We start from the raw sequence: 23,822 nt of genomic DNA, 5'->3' as shown, positions 1-23,822 counted from the left end.
TCCCTTGAAATCCTCGTTATCGGCTCGTTGACAAACCATCTTTCTAGCGGACGGGGGGAGAGGACATGACGTAGTGCCAAATGCATTCTGGGTAGTAAAGTAATAAAGCTAACCGCACGAACCAGAAGAAGACACAGGAAGAAAAAGTTGGAAAATATCTGGTGGGTAGGCATGGATCAGAGAGGAAGAAGTAGAGAGGAAGTAGTAGTGATGAAGAAGTAGAGAGGAAGAAGTAGTGATGAAGAAGTAATGATGAAGAAGTAGAGAGGAAGAAGTAGTGATGAAGTAGAGAGGAAGAAGAAGAGAGGAAGAAGTAGTGGTGAAGAAGTAGAGAGGAAGAGGAAGAAGAAGAGACGAAGAAGTAGAGAAGAAGTAGAGGAAGAAGTAGTGATGAAGAAGTAGAGAGGAAGAAGTAGAGAGGAAGAAGTAGTGATGAAGTAGTAGTGATGAAGAAGTAGAGAGGAAGAAGTAGTGATGAAGTAGTAGTGATGAAGAAGTAGAGAGGAAGAAGTAGAGAGGAAGAAGAAGAGAGGAAGAAGTAGTGGTGAAGAAGTAGAGAGGAAGAGGAAGAAGAAGAGACGAAGAAGTAGAGAAGAAGAGAGGAAGAAGTAGTGATGAAGAAGTAGAGAGGAAGAAGAAGAGAAGAAGAAGAAGAGGGAGAAGTAGAGAAGAAGAGAGGAAGAAGTAGTGATGAAGAAGTAGAGAAGAAGAAGTAGAGAGGAAGAAGAAAGGAAGAAGTAGAGAAGAAGAGAGGAAGAAGTAGTGATGAAGAAGTAGAGAGGAAGAAGTAGTGATGAAGAAGTAGAGAGGAAGAAGTAGAGAGGAAGAAGTAGTGATGAAGTAGTAGTGATGAAGAAGTAGAGAGGAAGAAGTAGTGATGAAGTAGTAGTGATGAAGAAGTAGAGAGGAAGAAGTAGAGAGGAAGAAGAAGAGAGGAAGAAGTAGTGGTGAAGAAGTAGAGAGGAAGAGGAAGAAGAAGAGACGAAGAAGTAGAGAAGAAGAGAGGAAGAAGTAGTGATGAAGAAGTAGAGAGGAAGAAGAAGAGAAGAAGAAGAAGAGGGAGAAGTAGAGAAGAAGAGAGGAAGAAGTAGTGATGAAGAAGTAGAGAGGAAGAAGTAGAGAGGAAGAAGAAAGGAAGAAGTAGAGAAGAAGAGAGGAAGAAGTAGTGATGAAGAAGTAGAGAGGAAGAAGTAGTGATGAAGAAGTAGAGAGGAAGAAGTAGTGACGAAGAAGTAGAGAGGAAGAAGAAGAGAGGAAGACTCTCATTGGTCTGAAGACTAAATATCGTGGTTGTTTGTAGCTACCTGTTAGCCACGAGCTAACTAGCCTAGCCACCACGGGCTAAAGCAGCGGGACTTTTGGTTCTGGACCAATCAATGAGCCGTGTTTCTTCTTCACTTCCTCTCTGGTCAGTGGTTGTTTCAGCGCCCCCTAACCACCACCTGTTGTAATTGCGTAACATTTCCCAGGCGGTTTGATCAGGTTCTCTTCTCTTCCAATGTGAAAAGCCCCTTACCTTCTTTCTTTGTTTGCATGAGCAGGTAAAGGTGCGGCGCAGCTCGACAAGAGAGCAGGACCTGCCTATCTTAACGCTCTGCTATTGTGTGTGTCACAGTGACACCACGCTTAAAAACATACAACCTGAAGCACGACGGTTTGTGTTGGTGTGAACCTACAACTGCCTGCAGCCGCCGCGGGGTTACCAAGCTTCGTCTGCTCAGAAGATATCAAAAGAAAACCATAACAAGGCACTTTTTGATTCTCATGCCTGTGTTTTGACGGCTCCTGCCCCGTGTGTGTTGGTGTTGACAGTGTGTGTGTGTGTGTGTGTGTGTGTGTGTGTGTGTGTGTGTGTGTGTGTGTGTGTGTGTTGGTGACATCAGACGATCAGCTGTGTTTTCCTGCTTCACAGACGACGGCCAGAAAATCCTTGAACACTTTGACTAGATCACCGTGAGGACGTGTGCTGCGTTTCTGTTCAGGACGTTCTGAGCCGTCAATATGTGTCTGCCCCCGAGGTCGCCGCGACAAACTGAAAGGTCACGAGAGGGAGGGAGAGGGAGGGAGAGAGAGAGAGAGAGAGGGAGAGATTGACCAGGGTTGGAGCAGCGTCTGCAGGCGTGTCCCGGTCCTCGCCGTCCTCCTCTCCCAGCAGCCACTCCGTCAGCGCCAGGACCCCCGCCACGGGACGCCCCCACAGCCCCAGCAGCCGGCACAGCAGCTCCACGCCCGAGAGCAAGGCGGCCGGAGGACACACCGAGGACGCCGCCGCCACACCTGAGGAGGAAAACACGAGGCGTGAGACTGTCGGACCTGCAGGCAGACCAGTGAGGTCCTGTATGGAGGTCAGAGGCAAGGAGCCACAAGGTTCCTCGAGTCTAAAGGATTCAATGAGGACGAGAACGGGAATCACTGGCATCAAAAGCATGTGGTAACCAATGAGGTGAATTATCAACAGACTGGGTATAAAAAGAGTTCAAAAGCTCAACATAGTTCCTCACATAAAACCGAGTAGATGATTTATGGCAGGGACTCAAACGCTGACGTGCAGAAATTGAACGGAAGGCGTTTTTTTTATTAAGTAGAGACGTGGCCCGTGTGGTTCAATGAGTCTAAATGATCAACTTTTCATCGGCCCACAATCCAGAATCCACCATCTGTGACAGCGAGAGGTGGCAAAACAACAAAAACAAATAAATAAATAAATATCTGCAAAAAGCTCCACTAACAGTAATCCAGTGCGATCCACATCTGTTTCATGGAAGTACTTTCTTACTTGAGTGCATTAAATGTGTTCCTCTGCCTGATGTCCAGGCAACCAGAATACAAACTTTACCAAAACAAACCACAAGAATAGCTGAAGTATTTCAGTATCTGGGTTTTTTATTTATTTATTTTGTCATTTAAGTTTTTATTGACTTCTCTTTTTCAATGAACAAAACAGCAAAAACATGCATAAGTAATAGTAAAAAGAATAAAATAAGATTAAATCAATAAATATAAGCATCACAAAAAGACAAGATATTCTAATGACAACTGAGTCTTGTTTTTTAATAAACGACATAAAATATATCCATGTTTATGGTTGTTTTATGGATATTATGAAGTTCAGAGATGAATGTCTCGTTAAGCAACGTCACCATTTCCTCTATTCAGTGTCTATGACGGCTCTATCAAATCTGCAGGATTCGTCTGGAAAACAATCACCAAACCAGACATTTGTTCTGGACACTCAGGGGACACGAGGGACGCGTCTCCCAGCAAGCACAGCTGAGGCACTACTGGGACAGACGTCCCTGTCCATTGTCCCCCAAGTTTTCCATCGCTTCAGTCCAAAGGGGAGACACGAAAAGGACATTCCCAGAAACGATGGAGACACGTACCCGTGTCTTGTTCCACATTTCCAGCAAGTATGGGTTTGTAAATAAGCCCATTTGAAAAGAACCTTGAAGGTGTAAAATAAGACCAATGTCTTCTAGTGGAGACGTTCGCTTCTGGCGTCTCTCGTTGCCCGTCCTATTTGTGAAATAATATTCTTCCGAGCCTCTTCATTCATTTCAGATGGTCGTTCCCTTTGCCAGATCAATCTTAGACCCTCGCACACGACAGAAGCTGCAATGTTTCATTTTCCCCCCAGTATCAGATTAGAGCTCAAGACTGAACCCACACTGCTCTTCATCTGTAAGTATGTCCACAAATCCAAGTTAAACATTTCTTTTAACATATTAAAATGATAGACAATTATCCCCTCTAAATAAATGTCCTGTGTTTTGCCTCCCTAGGTCAAGCCACTTCCTCCACCAAAAACACAGACTCTCCAGTACGCACTAGTGGATTATTCCACACAGAAGAATTAATCTGTTTATAGGGAGACATTCCTTCGCTTTTGCGAGAGCAGTTGGGTAATATCAAACGGCACTGCTATTTTCCATCCGACCAACATCTGAGACCTCATCTTTCCAATGGCGAGATCATTCGTACATTTCAAATGCCAGATTATGTAACTCCAGGTGTGGAAGAGCGAGCCCCGCGTTTTCCCTCAGAGCGGTGAGTTTCCCTCGTCCGGCGGAGAACGGAGTCACTGGAAACGCCACTTTAGAGAAACGGCTCAATGCGATCAATCAAACTTCGTCATCTGCCCAGACGGACGTCCTCGAACTCGCCATTGTTCATGTTCACGACATTTTTGTTCTCTGCGCGCAGGTGCGTGTGTGGTTCAAATACAATAAACAAACAGCGCCCACTAGTGGCCGGATACGGAAACTACGTTGTGTTTCAAAGCGTTGCCATGTAAACTTGAACCTTTAAAAAAACGATGCGTTTTGAAAATTTAAAATTTGCTATATACAAACAACCAAAAATCCCCAGGGGGCTGAACAAACAAATAATTAATTTTGTATAATGATAAATGAATTATTTCTTGGTGAAAACATAAATACATAAAAAAAAAAAAAGAAATCTTATTTAACTTCATATATTGTCACAAAAACCTTAAAGAGTGACTCATTCAAAGGAAGACGAAATGTAATTTAAACAAGGTGCTATTTTGCAGACTTTAGCGTGGACGATTTCACCTCCTTTTAAATGTTATAAACCAGGTAAAGTGTAAAGAAAGTCATGTAGGAACTAAATGTCCACTGACATCGAAATACTAACGTCGTGCAATGTTGATTAATAGTTTATCTGCAGGTGAACACAAACTGTTAAAACAGTTCCCGTTATCAGCGGCCAGTTTGGGTCATCAGCATTTCATGTTTTGTCTGTTTAGCGTCACGGTTTATACGTATTGTCTGATGTAAGATTTCCACCTCAACATGCGAGTCAGTTATCCTGAGTTCTCGTCTGGTCGTCCTCCAGTCGGTTCCAGTTCAACATGCTTTTCAGAATGCAACAGCCTCCATGTAAACGATGCGTTGAAATCCACGAGAGGAGACGTAACGGGAGGGATGGGGGATGAGAACGGCTTCCCGCGTAGAAAGGTGGATCTCTTTCTTCAGTTTGTACCAGGGACCAAGCACCAGCGCCGGGAGGAAAAACCATTACTGGTGACGGTGAGTCCCTCAATAGAAAAATAATTACATAATTACAAGCTGGAACAAATAAGTCTAAATAAATCCGTTTCCACAGCCCAACAGAAGCCCGTGTAGAAAATGTTTGTACGGTTTTGAAGGAAGAAAATAAAAGTGTCCCTGCGAGTCCAAACTCAGGGGAAAATAAACCTGCTGAAAGTTGAAGGATTATCAGATCAGATGTGAAATAAAATACTGAAGCAGGGGAAAGATTCTCGTGTGTGTGTGTGTGTGTGTGTGTGTGTGTGTGTGTGTGTGTGTGTGTGTGTGTGTGTGTGTGTGTGTGTGTGTGTGTGTGTGTGTGTGTGTGTGTGTGTGTGTGTGTGTGTGTGTGTGTGTGTGTGTGTGTGTGTGTGTGTGTGTGTGTGTGTGTGTGTGTGTGAGACTTGGACATGATTCTGGGAAATAAAGCTCATGCCACCAACCACCATGAGGGTGTGTACCAGTGGGTTTGAAAGTATTCTGCACTGATGTGCACTCAGACTGACTCACCGTCAGCACTCCGTTTAATGAGCGTGAGCATGCGTGTGTGTGTGTGTGTGTGTGTGTGTTGGTGGGCGTGGGTGTCAATTAATTAGTTGGGCAAAAGTAAAAAAAAAAAAAATCTTTCTTTTTTTGTACATTTACCAAAAACTATAGCTCAAGTCGTCTATTCAGTGCATCGTGACGCGTCTCTAAAGCAAACCTGATCCGACCCTGATCCCAAGCTGTGAGCAAGTGACAGTGAAAAGCACCTCAGTTCAACACCGAAGAGGCCTGATTATATTCTGCATTATTAGTCAAAGATGGACAAAATGGGCTTTTGTTTTTGAAAGAGGGACTTGTCCTTGTCTTGTCCTGATGTGGCTGCGATTGAAAACCAGAGGCTTGGTCCTCAGGGCCGTTCATGTGGTGTGCTGCCCTGCAACCTCGCTCATCCGCTTCCATTCTAACTGAATGGGACATCGGTCCCAGTCTGGTCACACTGATCTACATGTGGCACCAAGTTGAAAACCAGAAAGTGACATATTTGAAGATTTATTATGTTTCGGAGTGAACGGAAAATAACGTTATTGTAAGTACAAGGAAGTGCTTTCATTATTGTGTTCATCTCAAGGTTTTATGCATATAAAATGGGATCCAGTGACTGTGAAGGTCATCTGAGAACAGGGGAAGGAAGGAAGGAAGGAAGGAAGGAAGGAAGGAAACTAGACGGTTGGTGTTTATATATTTAAAATAAAAATCAATTGAATTGATTCTATCCATACATTTGGCAAGTAAGTTATCAAAATATACAATAAAGTAAAATCTTTTTAAACCAACAACATCAGCACCTAAATCTGTTGACATGTTTAAAACCAACCCTGAAAATAGATGTTTTAAAGAGTCGAAAAACAACATTTCCGGAGTGTTGAACAATTCTGAATATAAGCTGCAACCAGCCGATTTAAAAAGACATGAATGGACGGAGTTACGGGATGCACCTGAACGCATCACCTGGCATGACGCTGGTTAATACTTAGAAATCCATAAATTAGCCGAGTCATTGTTTTAACCATAGGGTGAGGGGGCGAAAAAGTAGCGGCTTATAGTCTGGAAATTATGGAAGCCATGTCTAACTTGCTGTATTTTAATTTGAAATCAGACGAGTGTTCGCACTGCGATCTGGACTTTCCCTGCAGTGTGTGTGCAGGACGCAGGACGCAGGACACACGATGCAGGACGCAGGACGCAGGCCCTCCAGCAGCTTGTCAAAGGAAGCGTCACAAAGGAAGTGTGAGTTTAAGGAAACACACTTCAAACACAACGCTTCGCTTAACGACTCCAGTTGTCCTCGCAGCAGCAACTACCTGACGGCGTGTGTGCGTGCGCGCGCGTGCGTGTGTGTGTGTGTGTGTGCGCGCCATTCTCCCACCTTGACCGTCCTCACTGTAGCTGACACCCTGATAACACCAGAGACTTCAAAAGGCTTTGGGAGCCACTAGCCAAAACACTACCACTATGGGAAGAGAGGAGGGAGGGAGGGAGGGAGGGAGAGACCCTCATCAGCACGCATGCACACACACACACACACACACACACACACACACACACACACACACACACACACACACACACACACACACACACACACACACACACACACACACACACACACACACACACACACACACACACACACACACACACACACACACGTAGGGGGTTGGGAACGGGGGATTGATTTTCATCTTCAGAGAGGAGGCGTAAAATGGCAGCAGAGCCTGCAGTGAGTGTGGAGGGGAACACTGGAGCCTGATGATTGTACAGTATTAGAGGAGATTTAAGCATTTAAGAGCTTGAGTGACAAATTCCTTTCTTTAACTGAGAAGCCGCCTCTCTCTCTCTCTCTCTCTCTCTCTGTCTGTCTCTCGCCGGGTCGGCCCCCGTCTCTGAAGTCCAGGCCTTTACAGTGCCCCCCCCCCCGACATTAAGAGACATAATAGGAAATCTTAGCTGCGTTCGGTTTATCTGCTTTTCTACGAAGAGTTTCACACGTTGCTTAACCTGATTTCCCCACCACAGCTTTTGGCGCAAAAAAAAATGGCCTTTTTCTCAAGGGGATTGTCTTTCAGGGGGTATTACTTTTTTGTTTTGTTCTCCTTTCTTTTGCGCCGTCTAATCAGGCCGTATGTCGTCCAGAAAGTCTGTGAAGTGACTCTCCACTCTGGGCTGGGGTGTTTTCAGCAGGAGGCGGCGAGGCGCCTGGGTGAGACCGCTCTGCAGTTGGCATCCGCTGGCACACACTCGACCCGCTGGCACTCACACGGTACATTTGAGCTGGGCAGGGCCGCGGCGTGACGGGGAAAACTTAACCTTGTGCCACTTGTGGAAAGCAGCGGGACAGACGCACCGGCCGGGAGAGTTCTGTGTTTACTTTTTCTCTCCGTACGTTGACGTCTTTGGTTATTTAGTGAGAAACGGCGGCGACCGCAACCTGCAAGACCTTGACAGAGGCTGACAGTGTGGAGAACGTGTAGAAGGGGCAGTTAACTTTGAACGCTGGCAGTTAATCGAGGAGTTTGAGAGGTTAGCCGGGTGAAATGAAAATATCTTCAGCAGAAGTTACAGACACGTTCAGTTCGTGCTGGACTGGAAAGGAGCGTCCATGCTTAAAGACAATTCTCTTATCAACATTATGATGACATATAAAGTGGACACTGAAGTGACCTTTGATCCCTACTGGGTTTTTTTGGGGAAGATATTCTTTTGGGACATTCCTGAAGTTCAAGTAATGATGGACAAACTATGATGCCACAATGACCTTTGACCAGTTCATTCTTGGGAGAAAATACCGTGATTAAAAATGGCCATTTCTTCTCAGCACTCTATCAAATATATCTTATGAAGAAAAACAGATCATCTGCATGACTTCGTTGGGCCGACATGAAACGTGATGGATTTTAAATTGTGGGGTCAAATTGTTCCTTGTTGTTCTAAATTTACACACATCAAGACAAGCCTGGAACCACTACAATCTGATTTGATCTTTTAATGCAAGTGAGCGTGTCGATTGAAGTTTGAAGGAACCCCGATGAGAGAACCCACTCCGGTGTTTCACATAAAACTCAAGGAATCCACGAAAGCACCAATTTATTTCCCTGATTTGAGCTCAGCTGATCGCCTTTATTTTCTCTTTTCTCGTCTGCACAGCCCTTTGACCCTGAAGCTTTATAAAGGTTACAAGATGGCTGCGTGGCTGATTTAATGTTCTCCTTCACTCTGGCATCAGCTAGGAATCCCTCAACTGCTGCACATCAAGAGGTTTTCTTGGAGTCTGGGGGCTCAATGTCAATATTCCAGTATCCTATCAGTATCCTGTAGTCCTGTCAGAGTACAGGATCCTCAGTGTCTGTGCTCTGGGTCACACTGGATGACAATGTTTCAGCAGTGAAGAGACCTTCTCTCTCCAGTAAATCCACACTGAGCCTCTGCAGCTGGGGGGGGTCAGGTCTATTGAGAGCAGGGTTATGGGGGGAGTGGGTGGAATGGTGGAGGGGGGGGTAGTGAAATCCCAAATACGTCCACTCTCCAGTGTCCTTGTGGGAGTTCATTCCTCTGGGATTGTGGTTGGACGGCCCTGTGGGCTCCACGGTGCTCAGACACAGACCATTTTTTTTCAGCATTATTGATTTAAGGGATTGGATATCGAACGATATTTGAGACATGTGGAAGGATTATTAAGTGTCTTCATCAGTATATTTGATGGCTTATTAAAGGTTTTTTTTTGTCATGTGTTCCTCCTCTAAACTGCTGTATCTTGGATGTTTTGCTCTCTCCTGTTGGACCAGCAGCTTACATGTGACTCAGACGCACGACAACAATATCATTACGCTAGTAAAGATAGTACCGACTTTAAACACTGGTTTTAAAAGAAACTGCAGGATTACAAATGGAGAACTTTTGACATGGCGCTCAGGACTAATATATCTTTATAACATTGTCGTGTCTCAATGCCGGAACGGGAAAACGCCGCTTAGTAGCTGACCGCTTTGAGTGATGCGTTCAGGTGCATCACGTAAGAGGACCTTCCGACACATTAAAGAGCTGCGGGGCTCATTCAGTAGCGGCGTCACTTGATAAACATGATTAAAATATGACTGATTGTCATTAGTGAGCTGGACCGTGCAGCGTAGTGCACAGCAGTGCCCAGGTTTCGGGTGGCGAGCAAAGAAGACCATTCTTCATTAGAATAAAAAGCCATATGATGTCATACGAATTATATATGGACATAGACTAGATATATGGAACATATATAAAATGTCAATTTGAAATAATATGTAAAAGTACATTGTGCAGGATTTTTTTTTCTCTCCCAAGAAATTCTGAAACGTCATCCGTGGACGAGTCGTCCTGGAATCGTCTGCGACACCTGCCCTGAGCCACAGACGCCTCTTCATTCCTCAACAGCGCGGACAACGGCCATTTGTCCAGAGGCGGCCAATCAGATGGCGGCTCGATCGGCCTCAGAATACCGAAAGCAAGACTTTTTGTTTGTCTTCATCCAACGACGGCAAAACCCCCCCCCCACGCCGTTTCCTCGAGCCTCGGTTAAAAGGATCCCCACTTCCTCTTCACACACCCCACCCCCCACCTCCACCCCCCCGCAGACGTGGAGCCGAGACTGCAGGAAGCATAGGTGCGAGATCAGGAGAGAGGTGCGAAATCAAAACACACTTTTACGGCCACCACCCCCTCAGACTTCCTCTGCTGACGGATGAGAAGCAGGGAGGCAGAGAGCAGAGCGACGACGACGACAGGAAACACAACTGCAAAAGTACCCGCTCAGCATTTGCATAAAAATGGCGGCCTGGCAGCGTGCTGGCAGCCTGAGCTCGGCTCAGTGCAACATTTGTCCTGAAGTGTGGCACAACACCTAGAGCAGTCAGAGATCAATCGCAGGGGCGGTGTTTACGCTCAACGGGGGGGGGGGGGGGGGGGGGGGGGGGGGATCACGGCTGATCAGGTCCTGCAGGCGAACAGCTGACGGCGAGCTTTCATGTCAAAGAGGCTTGAGAGAATCTACAGGGATGTTGGTCCCAAAAGCCACAATGGATGGAACAATAGATATCCAAGTACTCCGCGGCTGTCTTTACTATACTATTTTGTTTTCCTCTCCACCCCTGGGTGCGTGGGCGGAGTTTTCAATCCTTTTCTCAGGCAAGCATAAACAATGCAAGTGAAGTACAGCAATGAAAGAGAGAGCGCTTGCCGCATTTCAAAGAACTCTTAGTTCAGTTCTGACTTCCAGAGCACAATGCAAATCACTTGAATTTGCATGAAATTCTCTTTCAACACTTATCTTCACGGGTTCAGTGTGAAAATAAGCCAGAAAAATAAGGCGAGTTTGTTGTGAGCAGTAGGTTTCCCAACATTTGTGAATTCTTGTCCTGAGTATAGTTTAAAAAAAAAAAAAAAGTGACTCTTATGAGCAATTTCATGCAAGAAGCAAGATTCTTTAAAACTTTAGACAAAATGATGCGCCTCACAGAGAAACCGCAGAGCTTTTGCATACAAAGAGAAGCCTGAAAGTTCTGGAAAATAATGTGCTGCTGTGATGGATGACGGCGGCGTTTGGCTTTGTTAGGAAGTTGAAAAAGTTCAAAAGTTTTTGTCCCAGAAAAGCTCCGAGCATAAATCACTTTTACTAAAGCGCTAGTGTTCGGTGCAGATTTAATCCAAATGTATCGACGTGTCACAACAGCACTGCAGCTGTTCGCTGGTCGTACACACATCATCAAGTCTGTGCTCAGCTTCAAAACTCGTGAAATTCTTCTCTTTTGGTACGAGGAAGGAGAGGACCGTCAACACTGAAGGACTGTTTATCTGAAAAAACTTTATTGAATCTGAAAAATGAATACTTAAGAGTTATTTTTCCTAGTAATTGTTTGATTTTTGGAAAAATATCAAAAATGTCATCACAGGTTACTATGACATTATTTTACGGGTCCAACCCAGTCGAGATAAAGTTGAAGTCAGTGTTTTCTTGCAAATCTAATTTTGCTTTTGGCTTGAATTGAATATTTAAATGAATACATTGATGAGTTTTTCCAAACTTCTTTCGATTTCACACAATTGTACTGAGAAAAGACGAACGTCAAACACTCTGTACGTCTATTTCAGAAATCGTGTCATCCCAGATAGACGATTCCCAGTTAGATGACAGTGTTTTTTTCCCCAGATAGACGATTCCCAGTTAGACAACAGTGTTTTTTTCCCCAGATAGACGATTCCCAGTTAGACGACAGTGTTTTTTTTCTCAGATATACGATTCCCAGTTAGACAACAGTATTTTTTCCCCAGTTAGACGATTCCCAGTTAGACAACAGTATTTTTTCCCCAGTTAGACGATTCCCAGTTAGACAACAGTATTTTTTCCCTAGATAGACGATTCCCAGTTAGACAACAGTGTTTTTTTCTCAGATAGACGATTCCCAGTTAGACAACAGTATTTTTTTCTCAGATAGACGATTCCCAGATAGACGATTCCCAGTTAGGTGACAGTGTTTTTTTCCCCCAGATAGATGATTCCCAGTTAGACGACAGTGTTTTTTTTCTCAGACAGACGATTCCCAGTTAGACGATTCCCAGTTAGACAACAGTTTTTTCCCCCCAGATAGACGATTCCCAGTTAGACAACAGTTTTTTCCCCCCAGATAGACGATTCCCAGTTAGACAACAGTGTTTTTTTCTCAGATAGACGATTCCCAGTTAGACAACAGTGTTTTTTCCCCAGATAGACGATTCCCAGTTAGACGATTCCCAGTTAGACAACAGTATTTTTTCCCCAGATAGACGATTCCCAGTTAGACAACAGTGTTTTTTTCTCAGATAGACGATTCCCAGTTAGACAACATTTTTTTTTTCTCAGATAGACGATTCCCAGTTAGACGACAATGTTTTTTTTCCCCCAGATAGACGATTCCCAGTTAGACGACAGTGTTTTTCCCCCCCAGATAGACGATTCCCAGTTAGACGACAATGTTTTTTTCCCCAGATAGACGATTCCCAGTTAGACGACAGTGTTTTTTTCCCCAGATAGACGATTCCCAGTTAGACAACAGTGTTTTTTTCCCCAGATAGACGATTCCCAGTTAGACGACAGTGTTTTTTTTCTCAGATATACGATTCCCAGTTAGACAACAGTATTTTTTCCCCAGTTAGACGATTCCCAGTTAGACAACAGTATTTTTTCCCCAGTTAGACGATTCCCAGTTAGACAACAGTATTTTTTCCCTAGATAGACGATTCCCAGTTAGACAACAGTGTTTTTTTCTCAGATAGACGATTCCCAGTTAGACAACAGTATTTTTTTCTCAGATAGACGATTCCCAGATAGACGATTCCCAGTTAGGTGACAGTGTTTTTTTCCCCCAGATAGATGATTCCCAGTTAGACGACAGTGTTTTTTTTCTCAGACAGACGATTCCCAGTTAGACGATTCCCAGTTAGACAACAGTTTTTTCCCCCCAGATAGACGATTCCCAGTTAGACAACAGTTTTTTCCCCCCAGATAGACGATTCCCAGTTAGACAACAGTGTTTTTTTCTCAGATAGACGATTCCCAGTTAGACAACAGTGTTTTTTCCCCAGATAGACGATTCCCAGTTAGACGATTCCCAGTTAGACAACAGTATTTTTTCCCCAGATAGACGATTCCCAGTTAGACAACAGTGTTTTTTTCTCAGATAGACGATTCCCAGTTAGACAACATTTTTTTTTTCTCAGATAGACGATTCCCAGTTAGACGACAATGTTTTTTTTCCCCCAGATAGACGATTCCCAGTTAGACGACAGTGTTTTTCCCCCCCAGATAGACGATTCCCAGTTAGACGACAATGTTTTTTTCCCCCCAGATAGACGATTCCCAGTTAGACGACAATGTTTTTTCCCCCCCAGATAGACGATTCCCAGTTAGACGACAATGTTTTTTCCCCCCCAGATAGACGATTCCCAGTTAGACGACAATGTTTTTTCCCCCCCAGATAGACGATTCCCAGTTAGACGACAGTGTTTCCCCCCCCCCAGATAGACGATTCCCAGTTAGACGACAATGTTTTTTTCCCCCCAGATAGACGATTCCCAGTTAGACGACAATGTTTTTTTCCCCCCAGATAGACGACTCCCAGTTAGACGACAGTGTTTTTCCCCCCCAGATAGACGATTCAAAGTTAGACGACAATGTTTTTTTCCCCCCAGATAGACGATTCCCAGTTAGACGACAATGTTTTTTTCCCCCCAGATAGACGATTCCCAGTTAGACGACAGTGTTTTTCCCCCCCAGATAGACGATTCAAAGTTAGACGACAGTGTTTTTTTTCTCAGCTAGACGATTCCCAGTTAGACGACAGTGTTTCCCCCCCCCAGATAGACGATTCCCATTCACACGACTTAATATACTAAGTGAATTACTTATAACATGTAATACAAATAATTCAATTATTGTAATAAGTCGTCTAACTGGGAATCGTCTAACTGGGAATCGTCTATCTGGGATGAAACCTCAGAAATGAAACCTCATGCTCAGTACAAGCCAGCGCACTGTGCAGCCTGACGTTAATGCCGAAGCAATTACGACTGTTGGTGTCGTTCCCACCGAGCGGTGAAACATCGGCTTATATGCTCCCGCTTTTTGTTCTTCTTTTCGCACGTGAGAAGCACAAAGCCAGGTTTAATGGCTGACTGAGTGTCGTGCTGAAATAGGCCGCGAGGCTCCGTTTAATGAGTGTCCATCGGCAGTGGCAGGTGGTCGCCGTCCAATCATCTGCCTCCCGCGCTGTCAATGAATGAACCGTGGGGGGAAAAGACACATGAAGGGCTTTTATTCTGTAAGATTCACTGTAAGCAAAGTAGGTTACTGGTGAGTGGCTGGTGGATCACGGTTCACTGGGAACAGCCTGGGAAATACAGGAGCGTCAGCAGAGTGTGTGTGTGTGTGTGTGTGTGTGTGTGTGTGTGTGTGTGTGTGTGTGTGTGTGTGTGTGTGTGTGTGTGTGTGTGTGTGTGTGTGTGTGTGGCATTGGGCTGGTCGGGCGGTTTCCAATGCTCATGTTTTGTAGAGCAGAGTTGTGGAAACGGGCCCAAAACGGAGACACCATCACAGACGCCGCAGAACAACTCAATACTATCGTACCGAATAGCGTCTAGTAACTGAGACGGACGTCCTCACAATTTAAAGCGACACGAAACATGAGCTTCCCTTCACGTTCCGAATCGGAATCTAAATCGATGCCCACCTACGCACATCTAAATCCCTCTGTGCTCTAAATATAAAGCCCCCCCCCCCCCCCCCCCGAGTCTGTCACGGCGCTGGGGGTCCGGCGAGGGAGAGTGGAGTTTGATTTCAGACTCAATTAGTCTGGAGGTATTTGGGTTGTGGTTGTGGTGATGGTGGAGCGGGTTTGCAGCGAGTGTGAGGGGAGACGGGGGGGGTAAATTAGATTTGCTCTTCCTGTCCAGGACAATGGCTTCACTGTGGGACACAGATTTGATGTGATCTGCAAAGATTTCTCTCCCACAGGTTTCTTTTTTCTTTTCTTTTTTTAAATAGTCATTTTAACTTTAGGGACTATTGACCAATTAAAGGGGGGGGGGGGGGGGGGTTTAAAAGTGATCCAGCTGTTTATCAAAGGAAAGAATTTTGAGTTAATCGATGATCTCCCATTAAAAAAAAAAAAAAAAAAAAAGCCGACTAATGGTTTTCAGGGAATTAATTCACATTCCCCAACGACACCGACAGTTTTCTAAAAAGGACTCATGATTGAGATGCTACATGTCACACGTGGCAAACATGTTTGTTTTTACTCCCTGGTAAAGTCCTGTAGGCCCAACTTTAAAATTTAAATTGCTTCCTCAGTGTGTGTGTGTGTGTGTGTTGTTAAACCCGTCTCTGTTCCCACATTTCTGCCTGCGCTCCATATCAAAGGGCCGAGAGTCGTCGCCTCCATCCCAAGCAGCTCGCACCTCGGATACTTGACTCTGTGACGGCAGGTCATAAAACACAAACACACACACACACACACACACACACACACACACACACACACACACACACACACACACACACACACACACACACACACACACACACACACACACACACACACACATACACACACACACACACACACACACACACACGGGAAGCATACACACAAACAAGCACAGACACACACTGTACATTCCCACAGTGGCTCGTGTACACACACACACACACACACACACACACACACACATACACACACACACTGATGTGTTTTTCCACTGCCCTGCTGCACCGTTTCATCGCTCTGGCCGTCTGACAACGCGAGGTAACCGTGGCCTGACCCGACCTCAGATATCCCGCAGACCAATGAGCCAGACGGATCCACGCCGCTGCAGAGTAACAGTGAGACACTTTCACCACGACACCAGTTGAAGAGCGTCATCGTTTACCAGGAAGTCGCCCAAAAAGGCATTTCGGTCTGCGTCAAATGTGTGTTCACTGTGTGGTTCAACTATTGTTGTGAACCACACTGGCGAATAATTAACACAATTAATGCTTGATATTAGTTGAACTTTGAGTATATGAAGGTCTTTGTGTGCTTCAGTGCTCTTTCCCTTATTGGGCCCAATTTTAACCAGACCAGCGAACCAGCTTGTTAACTTACATGCAACTTTTAGTAGTTTTCCCTTGATTTCTGTGCTTCTGACTCGAACTCATCAAGTTAAAAGAGATTTTCCCTGCACAATGTAGTTCTGTAAGGCACCATGTGATTTGGTACATCCAGTACATGAACGCACAGAACGTGTTTGGTAGTTTTAATTAAATTATAGATTGCATGAATCAAAAGTTCTAAAGGTTGTTCACCACCATAGCAATACCAACGTGTTACTAACGTCCGAGTTGAAGGACAAAATATGCTTGGTGCAAAAATGGATTTTACAGAAGCAGCAAACTTGTTGCATTAATGGCAAAACTGCAAATCTTATTGTGATGGGGTTAGCGATATATATATCTATATATATATATATATATATATATCTTATATGTTATTGCATTGATGATACATTTGATACATTGTGCAGCTTTACTTAATCCCACACAGCAACTGACATTTTCAAGAGTTTTTTAATATCCGGTATGTATAGAAGCGATAAAAGCTTTGAGGTAAATGGATTTTCTGGTGGAATCTTTGGTGTCTGCTTCCAAGAATTGCCCCTTTGTTTAGTGTATCCCGGCACATTAACCTTAAGGCACAGTGGCAATTACAAAGTCTCCACACAAACACTCGTTTCAAGCCTAAAACGTCCTCCAGCAGCAGGAGCGCTCTTACAATCACAGTGACTTCATTAACCCTCTTCCCCAGGGCCAATGTGGCCTTCCAGCAATGAGAGCCGCGTGTAATTTTAGACGCCTACAAAACCTTATAAGTAGAAACATGACATCTTTTCTTGAGTATTGTTTTTTTTTTTTGTCTTTCTTTCTTTTTACAGTCAGTGGGATTAAATATCGCTTGGGTTTTTCCGTTGTTTTTCATTTACACAAAAAGGAATCCGGCTCTCCGGGCCAACTTCGCCCGATCGTTTCATACATCACCAATTTACAGTCCCGGGTTTCCAGCGTGCCGCATTCCTGCAGCGCGGACGACACGCGTCTAAATAAAAACCCGGAGGGATCTCATGAAGAGGAGGAAAACGCGAGGCGCTTCACGTGTAAAAGCGAGTGGCGGACACGGACCAACAGAGGAGGATGTCCCACTCTCTCTTGCTCTGTAATCAGGCCTATTGTGTCGGCCTTCCTGCCGCACAGAAAGGAACGCTCCACGCCGCGGCCGCGTCGTTTGACCTGCGATCTGATTCTGAAGCTTATCTGACCCTGGCCGGCCTTACATACATAAACACGCTTATAGAGCCCACACATACCACTTTTGGATAAATACTGGTATCACAACACTTCCGAGAATTTAAGGTGCATTTCCAGAGACCTCACATCACAGACTCTGCCCTTAAAGGAAAGAAAAACAAAACACACACAGGCATGAGGAGTCCTTCGGCTAAATGAAGCCCAGCTTGAGTTGAGTCTTCCCCCATCCACAAAACAGCGTTGCTACGGGGAGAACCTTTTTGTTTCTCCTCCTCCTTTCTTTCAGGAGATGTTTTCGCAATCCCGTGTTATGTTATGAGATCCTATCGGCGGCGGCAGACACAATAAGGGCGGCTCCTGCAGGGGAAGCTGGGAAAATGTCGGAAGTCAGCGCCGCGAGTGGAAGAAGTGGCGCTGAGGCTGTTCGAGTGGCGGCGGCTGTCAGCCGAGAGGCGAGAAGGTGGCTTCCGTGTGTGTGTGTGTGTGTGTGTGTGTGTGTGTGTGTGTGTGTGTGTGTGTGTGTGTGTGTGTGTGTGTGTATGTTCCTACAGTTCCTCAGAACACAGACCTCAGGCATTCCTACAACAATGACACATCGCCACACAAACAAGCACACGTTTCACATCCCGACCACTGAACTACAATTATTCATTCCAGGAACGATCCCAAACACGAAGCGATGTCATCGTCCATTTTCCACCAGCAACACCAGGATTCAGACCGTAGAAGGACAACAAACAGGAAGTGAAACAACGAAGGTGAAACTGTGTAAATCCAATTTAAAATCCTTCCTTTTTGGACTCGATTGCAGAGAATTTGTTGATTATTGGTGTGACCCAGGTATTTGAGGCTCGCTTTTTTTTTTTTTTATTCCTTTCGGACCGCAGTGTGCCACCATCTGATGGAGGCTTCCTATACACCTCCAACACCTCCACAGTCGGCAGATCTTGAGATGCTCTAACGTCGATACGGGTGGAAATCTGTGAGGAACATTCCCAGCGTCATGCTGAAGTGAAGACACCGATACTTCGCCGCTCTGAAGGCAGAGGGGATCAAACAGCGCGAGCGAGGAGTTCCGTAGAAAGAGGCTGCTGAGCGTTTATTGTTCGAGGTCAAAAAAGCAGCTCCACCCTTCCTTCTATTCATCCTGGAGAACTACAATCAAATAAAAGTCAACGTGGAACGTCGGTGGTGTGACATGAGCTGTAGCCGTTCAGTGAGACCAAGAACAATGAGCATCTTGGGCCTGATGACGTGATCGTCGACCACTGAGGAGTCATGATGTTAAATCTTCACAAAGTCATGAGTCAACTACACATATTATCTGTTTTTATCTGATCTGGCATTTGTTTTTGTTTTGTTTTTTTACTACTGCCAAATGCTACAAAACATGAAGGAGACACCGTGCAGGCTGAAGTTTGGGACAATTTTTGGGAAAAACACACAACATTCAACCAACCGATGGAGATTCGCCAGTCACTTGTTCTTCACCTCATTCTCATCACCAACAAACATTTGCTCATATTGAATTAAACTTTCATACCTGAGCATCAATAGCCTGTCATGACATGTGTATTTTAAAAGTATATACGTGTATGTAATGAACAGAAGTCGAGTGTGTGTGTGTGTGTGTGTGTACCTGTACTGAGAAGATGAGCCGGCACATTGGACATGAAGTCCGACGCTGCATCTCGGACCTCCTGGTCTTCATCCTGCAGCAACATGAGCAAACTCCTCCACAGCGCCACCGTCATGGAGAGGCCTGACGCCACCACAAACAAACACCTTTTTTGTTTTAGGATCTCGGAACGGAAGACCTTCCCGGACACGCGCCGAGACTCACCCAGTGGCAGACGGGGGCTGACCAGCAGGGCGGGCGTGCAGTGGACCAGCACCTCGGCGGCCGCCATCTTCACCTCCGCCGGCTGCTCCTCGCGGCAGCCGGCGCACACCAGCGCCGCCCACTGAGCGGCGCAGCACACTGCAGCTGCAGCACCCTGGAGGAGAGAGTCACATTCAGGCACGGCGCTTCACTCAGTGTTATGATTTCAGTGTGCTCCTCTTTTCCCAGAAGCTTTGCTCGCACCGTGGAGGGACTCCCCCGAAAGACATTATTGCGATTTCTTATTTTTCCCCGCGACGTATCGCCGAGAGAGGAACGGCGGCGCTCGGCTGAGGACGGGCGGTAACCGCACACGCCGCCTCCACGTTAAATGTGACATTCCTCTCCACGTGGTGGCAGAGCATTACTGCAGGGCGCGATGACAGAGATAGATCGCGCCGTACCTGAGGGTCAGAGTTCACCAGCTGCACCACCAGTTGAGAGAGCAGCGTCAGGGCGGCGCAGTGGAGCTCCACACTGAAACAGAAGAAGAACAAATCCACGTGATTACAGGTTGTATGTTGTCATGAGCAGAAATGATCATTCAAGCACAACTGAGTACCGAGAATGAGAAATGAGCCGCTCTTCTGGGTTCATGCATCAGAAACGGTGCAAAACGTGGTTTGCACTATGAGGGAGTCGTCTGAGGAGACGACGCAGACGTCTGTATTGGCGGTCTCTGATTTCTGTCCCCGGGGATCCATTATGTTCGGCAAAAACGCCTGATCATAGATAGACGCTGGCATTTACGGCAGGTTTCTTTCGACATTTGCGGCGTTGGAGCCTCTAATCAGACATATTTGTGCAATGAGGGCATTTGAAAGTGATAACGCGCTCCTCGGGTGGCTGCGTGTGGAAACCATTACGCACGCCTCCGGCGCCGCCAGCGACGCGCACATCGCTCTGCTAGATTGACTTACGGCCCCACAAAAGAAGTGTGCTGGTGCTCGTCACCGCATTATGGATCACAATAGCTGGAGTGCCATTCAATCACGCTGGCGGACAAGGGCGGCCAGCAACCCAATCCCGTCCCCTCCCCGGCTCTAATCATAACCCCGGGGCCGCTCCGCGGGGAAAGTGGATCCCCGGGTCCAGAGATTGTGGCCAGGAAAAGGCTTTACGGGCCTAAAAGCCTTTGTAATCCAATCCTCATTCAAGCCTCGTATTCTCTGTCAAGAGGTGAGAAAAGTACTGCAGAGGGTTTGTCAAGGAAGGTGTGTGGGTGTGTGTCTGCCAATGCCTGTCAAAGGGCTTATAGAAACCAGCACACACACACACACACACACACGCACACGCACACACGTACATACACTCAAACAGCATGTACCAAATCAGTTTGTGGTAAAAGGCAGGGAGGGAGGCCCTGTGGCTCACGGGTTTCTCGTAAACTCTGACAAAACCAATGCTTTGGGCCTGACAGGTGTGAATAATCCATTGTCGGGATAATAGTGCGGTGGAGGCCAAATATCAGCTTTCAGCCACTTTTCCATGATTATAATACACGAGGAGAAGAAAGACTGGGAGACTTCAGGTGTGCCCAGGTGCGGGGTGAAGGTGCAGCCAGTGAACCTGTGCCACCGCGCTGCACTCCTCCACGGTGTGTAGCTGTGAATGAAGAGGCGACAGCCAGCTGGAGGCAGTGAAAGAGGAGGTGCACGGCAGCGTCCACATCCACGTCTCCTCCATCCATCACGGCCGAAAGCTGCTCCGGGACCACTGTGACGATGTTTTGACAGCAGGCTTCCAGACGGGGAGTCGCACAGCGGCCTCGCTGCTCCCGAATTCACCTTGAACTCGCTGGGAAACACGTCGCGGTTTATATGCTCACAAATACACTTGAACGTAGCAGACCGTCTCCTTGAAACAAGAGTGAGCGTGGACTTATGGAGTGGGCGAATATGCAACTCTGCACTGGGAAAGTGGGAGCTTGAGGAAGGTCCAAGAGGCTCATGCAACTCAGCACCACGACTGCAAAGACAGTAAAAAAAAAAAAGAAAAACTCTCCTCCAGAGCACACAAAAGTTACAACATCATGAATCCTGCTCATGCTGCTTCTTGTGCACATTCCCACCTGGGACGTATAGTTTTTGATGGCTGAGAAGACCACCAACCTGAGCACAGAGACCATGCTCCTGGTGTTTTGTCTTTCCCTCGTGTGTTTTCCCTCTTCCTCACTGGGCTGGAGGTGTTAAAGGTGTGAAGATGGACTTTTAACCTTTCAGCTCCCTTCAGTGTGTTTTGTCCTCCGAAGCCTCTGCCATGTTCATTAACATGCAACTTCTGCTTTCTAATGGAAATGGAAAAGAACCTTGCAGATTCAACCATTGAGCTTAATGTATGTCTGGATTCTTTAACATTCATTGGCTGCAGAGGAGGATTGTATTTTTCACACAGATCGTTGCATGGTTTCCTGGTGAACCTCACTGAGACAGACGTCCTTGAGGTTCAGAGTCTCAGGTTATCTTCTGAGACCAGATTCTAAACAACAGGAAACGACCTCTCTGTTTGCTCATCTTCCCTTTGCGACAGAAAAACTCCCACGGCGTGGCTCCGCCTTCAGATGTCGGCACGACCCAACTTCACACGCTCAACAGAATGTCAGGGTTAAACCCAAAGGTCGGCGTGTCTCGATGCATTTAAATAGTAAAGATTATTACAAAGTGGCTCAAGCGTGGGCTGTGAGGCCTGTTCTGTGTGTTTTTACTGACCAATAAGTGGAGTTCTGGGCCAGGGTGAGGAGGTGCTGCAGGACCTCCTGCTGGGACAGGACCTGGACTCCATCCGTCCACAGCAGCTCGCCGTCGGAGCTCAGCACCAGGAGCGCCTTCAGGACCTGGCGGGAGGGAGGAGACGGCGGGCGGGTTAATGGACTTCACCTTCAGGTCTCCCCTTCACAGACCCACTGATGAGAGGAATATCTCCTGGTGATCCATCAGCGCAGCTTTGGTGTCCTGGCAAGTTGCCCCCCCCACCCCCACCCCCCACACCCCCCTGAGGGTATTTTTACCCCGCTGGTCAGATCCACCCTAACCACGGGCACACAGCTGCCTCCATCTCACACACACACACACACACAGAAATATCTACATGAGCTTTGTGTCACTTCAGATGTCTCCATCGTAACCTCCTGAACTCCACTTCCTGCCTCCTCCATCCTTCCCGACGCCGCCTTCCTTCGCTCCTCCAGCATCTCAGGGCGGCGCTCCAGACGCGAGGAGACGACCCGTTTAAAGACACACATCCCCGGCCGAGAACACGTGTTGACATTCCTGCCCGCATATCTCGCTGATTATTATTTCTTTCAAGGCCCTGACCTGTTATTAGAGATTTAAAATAAAGCTGGCTTTACAGGCTGGGGGGGGGGGCAGGCGGGGGCTTGTCTGTGTGTGGCTGTTTATTTGTGTGTGTGAGCAGTAAAAAAAAAAAAAAAAAGACAAGATGAAGCTTTGCACCTCCTCTGGTCCACTGGAGGCGTTTTAATACAACACATTCAAGCTGCACAGTGTTTCTGTGAATTACAACCATTGACTTTTCTTTTGCTCAGTGAATGTTTTTGCTTTCTTGCCATCACCTCTCGCTGTGAATATTAAAACTAGTAAGTGAATGAGGGATTTTGGCAACAGTGAGAGAAACATCGGACCTACTATGATTCACAAGGAAGTGTAAATGTCGGACTTTCTCCAACAAAATTATTTAAATGTATCACGTATTTCCCCCGCAACTATAAGTCGCACCTGTCCTTAAATTCTTTTGAGTTTATTAGCTCTATTCAGGTTTTAGTTCACTACATTAGTTCTATTTCCAAATTTATAGTTTAAATTCTGCTGTGTAGCGTTGTCTTTTTCGTGATCTCTCAGCAGTAATAGAGTACTTTAGCAGCATTCAGTTGTTACACAGTGACACCTGGTGGTCATTGATGGTATATATTTTTTTTATACATACATCTTAAGATAAGCCTTCGCAGCGGCTTCAGGTTGAACTTCCAGGTTCCTTTGCTGTCGCCGAGTTTCTTTTCATGTGACTTGAAATGACATTTATGTTTTATTTATGCTGTCACAGGCATAACGTTGGATATTCTCAATCATTTGTGTGGCCCATTCAAAAGATTAACGCAGGATTCGGGAGAAGGTTCAGGTGTCATACTGTGATGTAGCTTGTGTTTGAATCGAACTGTTTTTATAACAAAAAATTTTTCAATGAACATTTTTTACAAACAGCAACCAAACTAAACACAAATACAAAACACTGAGATCCATAACGATGTCGAAAACAAGAACGATTCAGAGGATAGGAGCACAACACTGGAGACGATAAGTCTCACCTTGGTAATTAAGGTGAAATATAATGATGATTTAAATGTAAAATCTTCCCAACGGCATCAATAAGTATGCTTTTCTTTTTGCATTCCCTCGACTAATGGCTGCGGTCCAACTGTACAATCTCAGTTTCCCCAGTTCTGCTTCTCCAAAGTGTTTTAAAAAAGTGAAAATCAATGTCTACATTTCAG

At 45.9% G+C, this 23,822-nt stretch overlaps 1 protein-coding gene across 1 annotated transcript in view; it reads right to left on the bottom strand.

Annotated features, from left to right (window-relative positions):
* thada (THADA armadillo repeat containing) overlaps nt 1-23,822 on the bottom strand; it is a gene marked incomplete at its 5' end in the record, with an annotated part of 108,951 nt that overhangs the window by 1,416 nt on the left and 83,713 nt on the right. Inside the window, 5 exon segments of the mRNA XM_080507551.1 lie at nt 2,096-2,277; nt 19,073-19,195; nt 19,277-19,430; nt 19,720-19,792; nt 22,024-22,148. Of these exon segments, the coding sequence (XP_080363677.1) occupies nt 2,096-2,277; nt 19,073-19,195; nt 19,277-19,430; nt 19,720-19,792; nt 22,024-22,148 (657 nt within the window).

The sequence above is a fragment of the Blennius ocellaris genome (assembly GCF_963422515.1).
Source record: "Blennius ocellaris genome assembly, chromosome: 13".
NCBI lineage: Eukaryota > Metazoa > Chordata > Actinopteri > Blenniiformes > Blenniidae > Blennius > Blennius ocellaris.
This window is presented reverse-complemented; position numbering and strand designations above follow the sequence as displayed.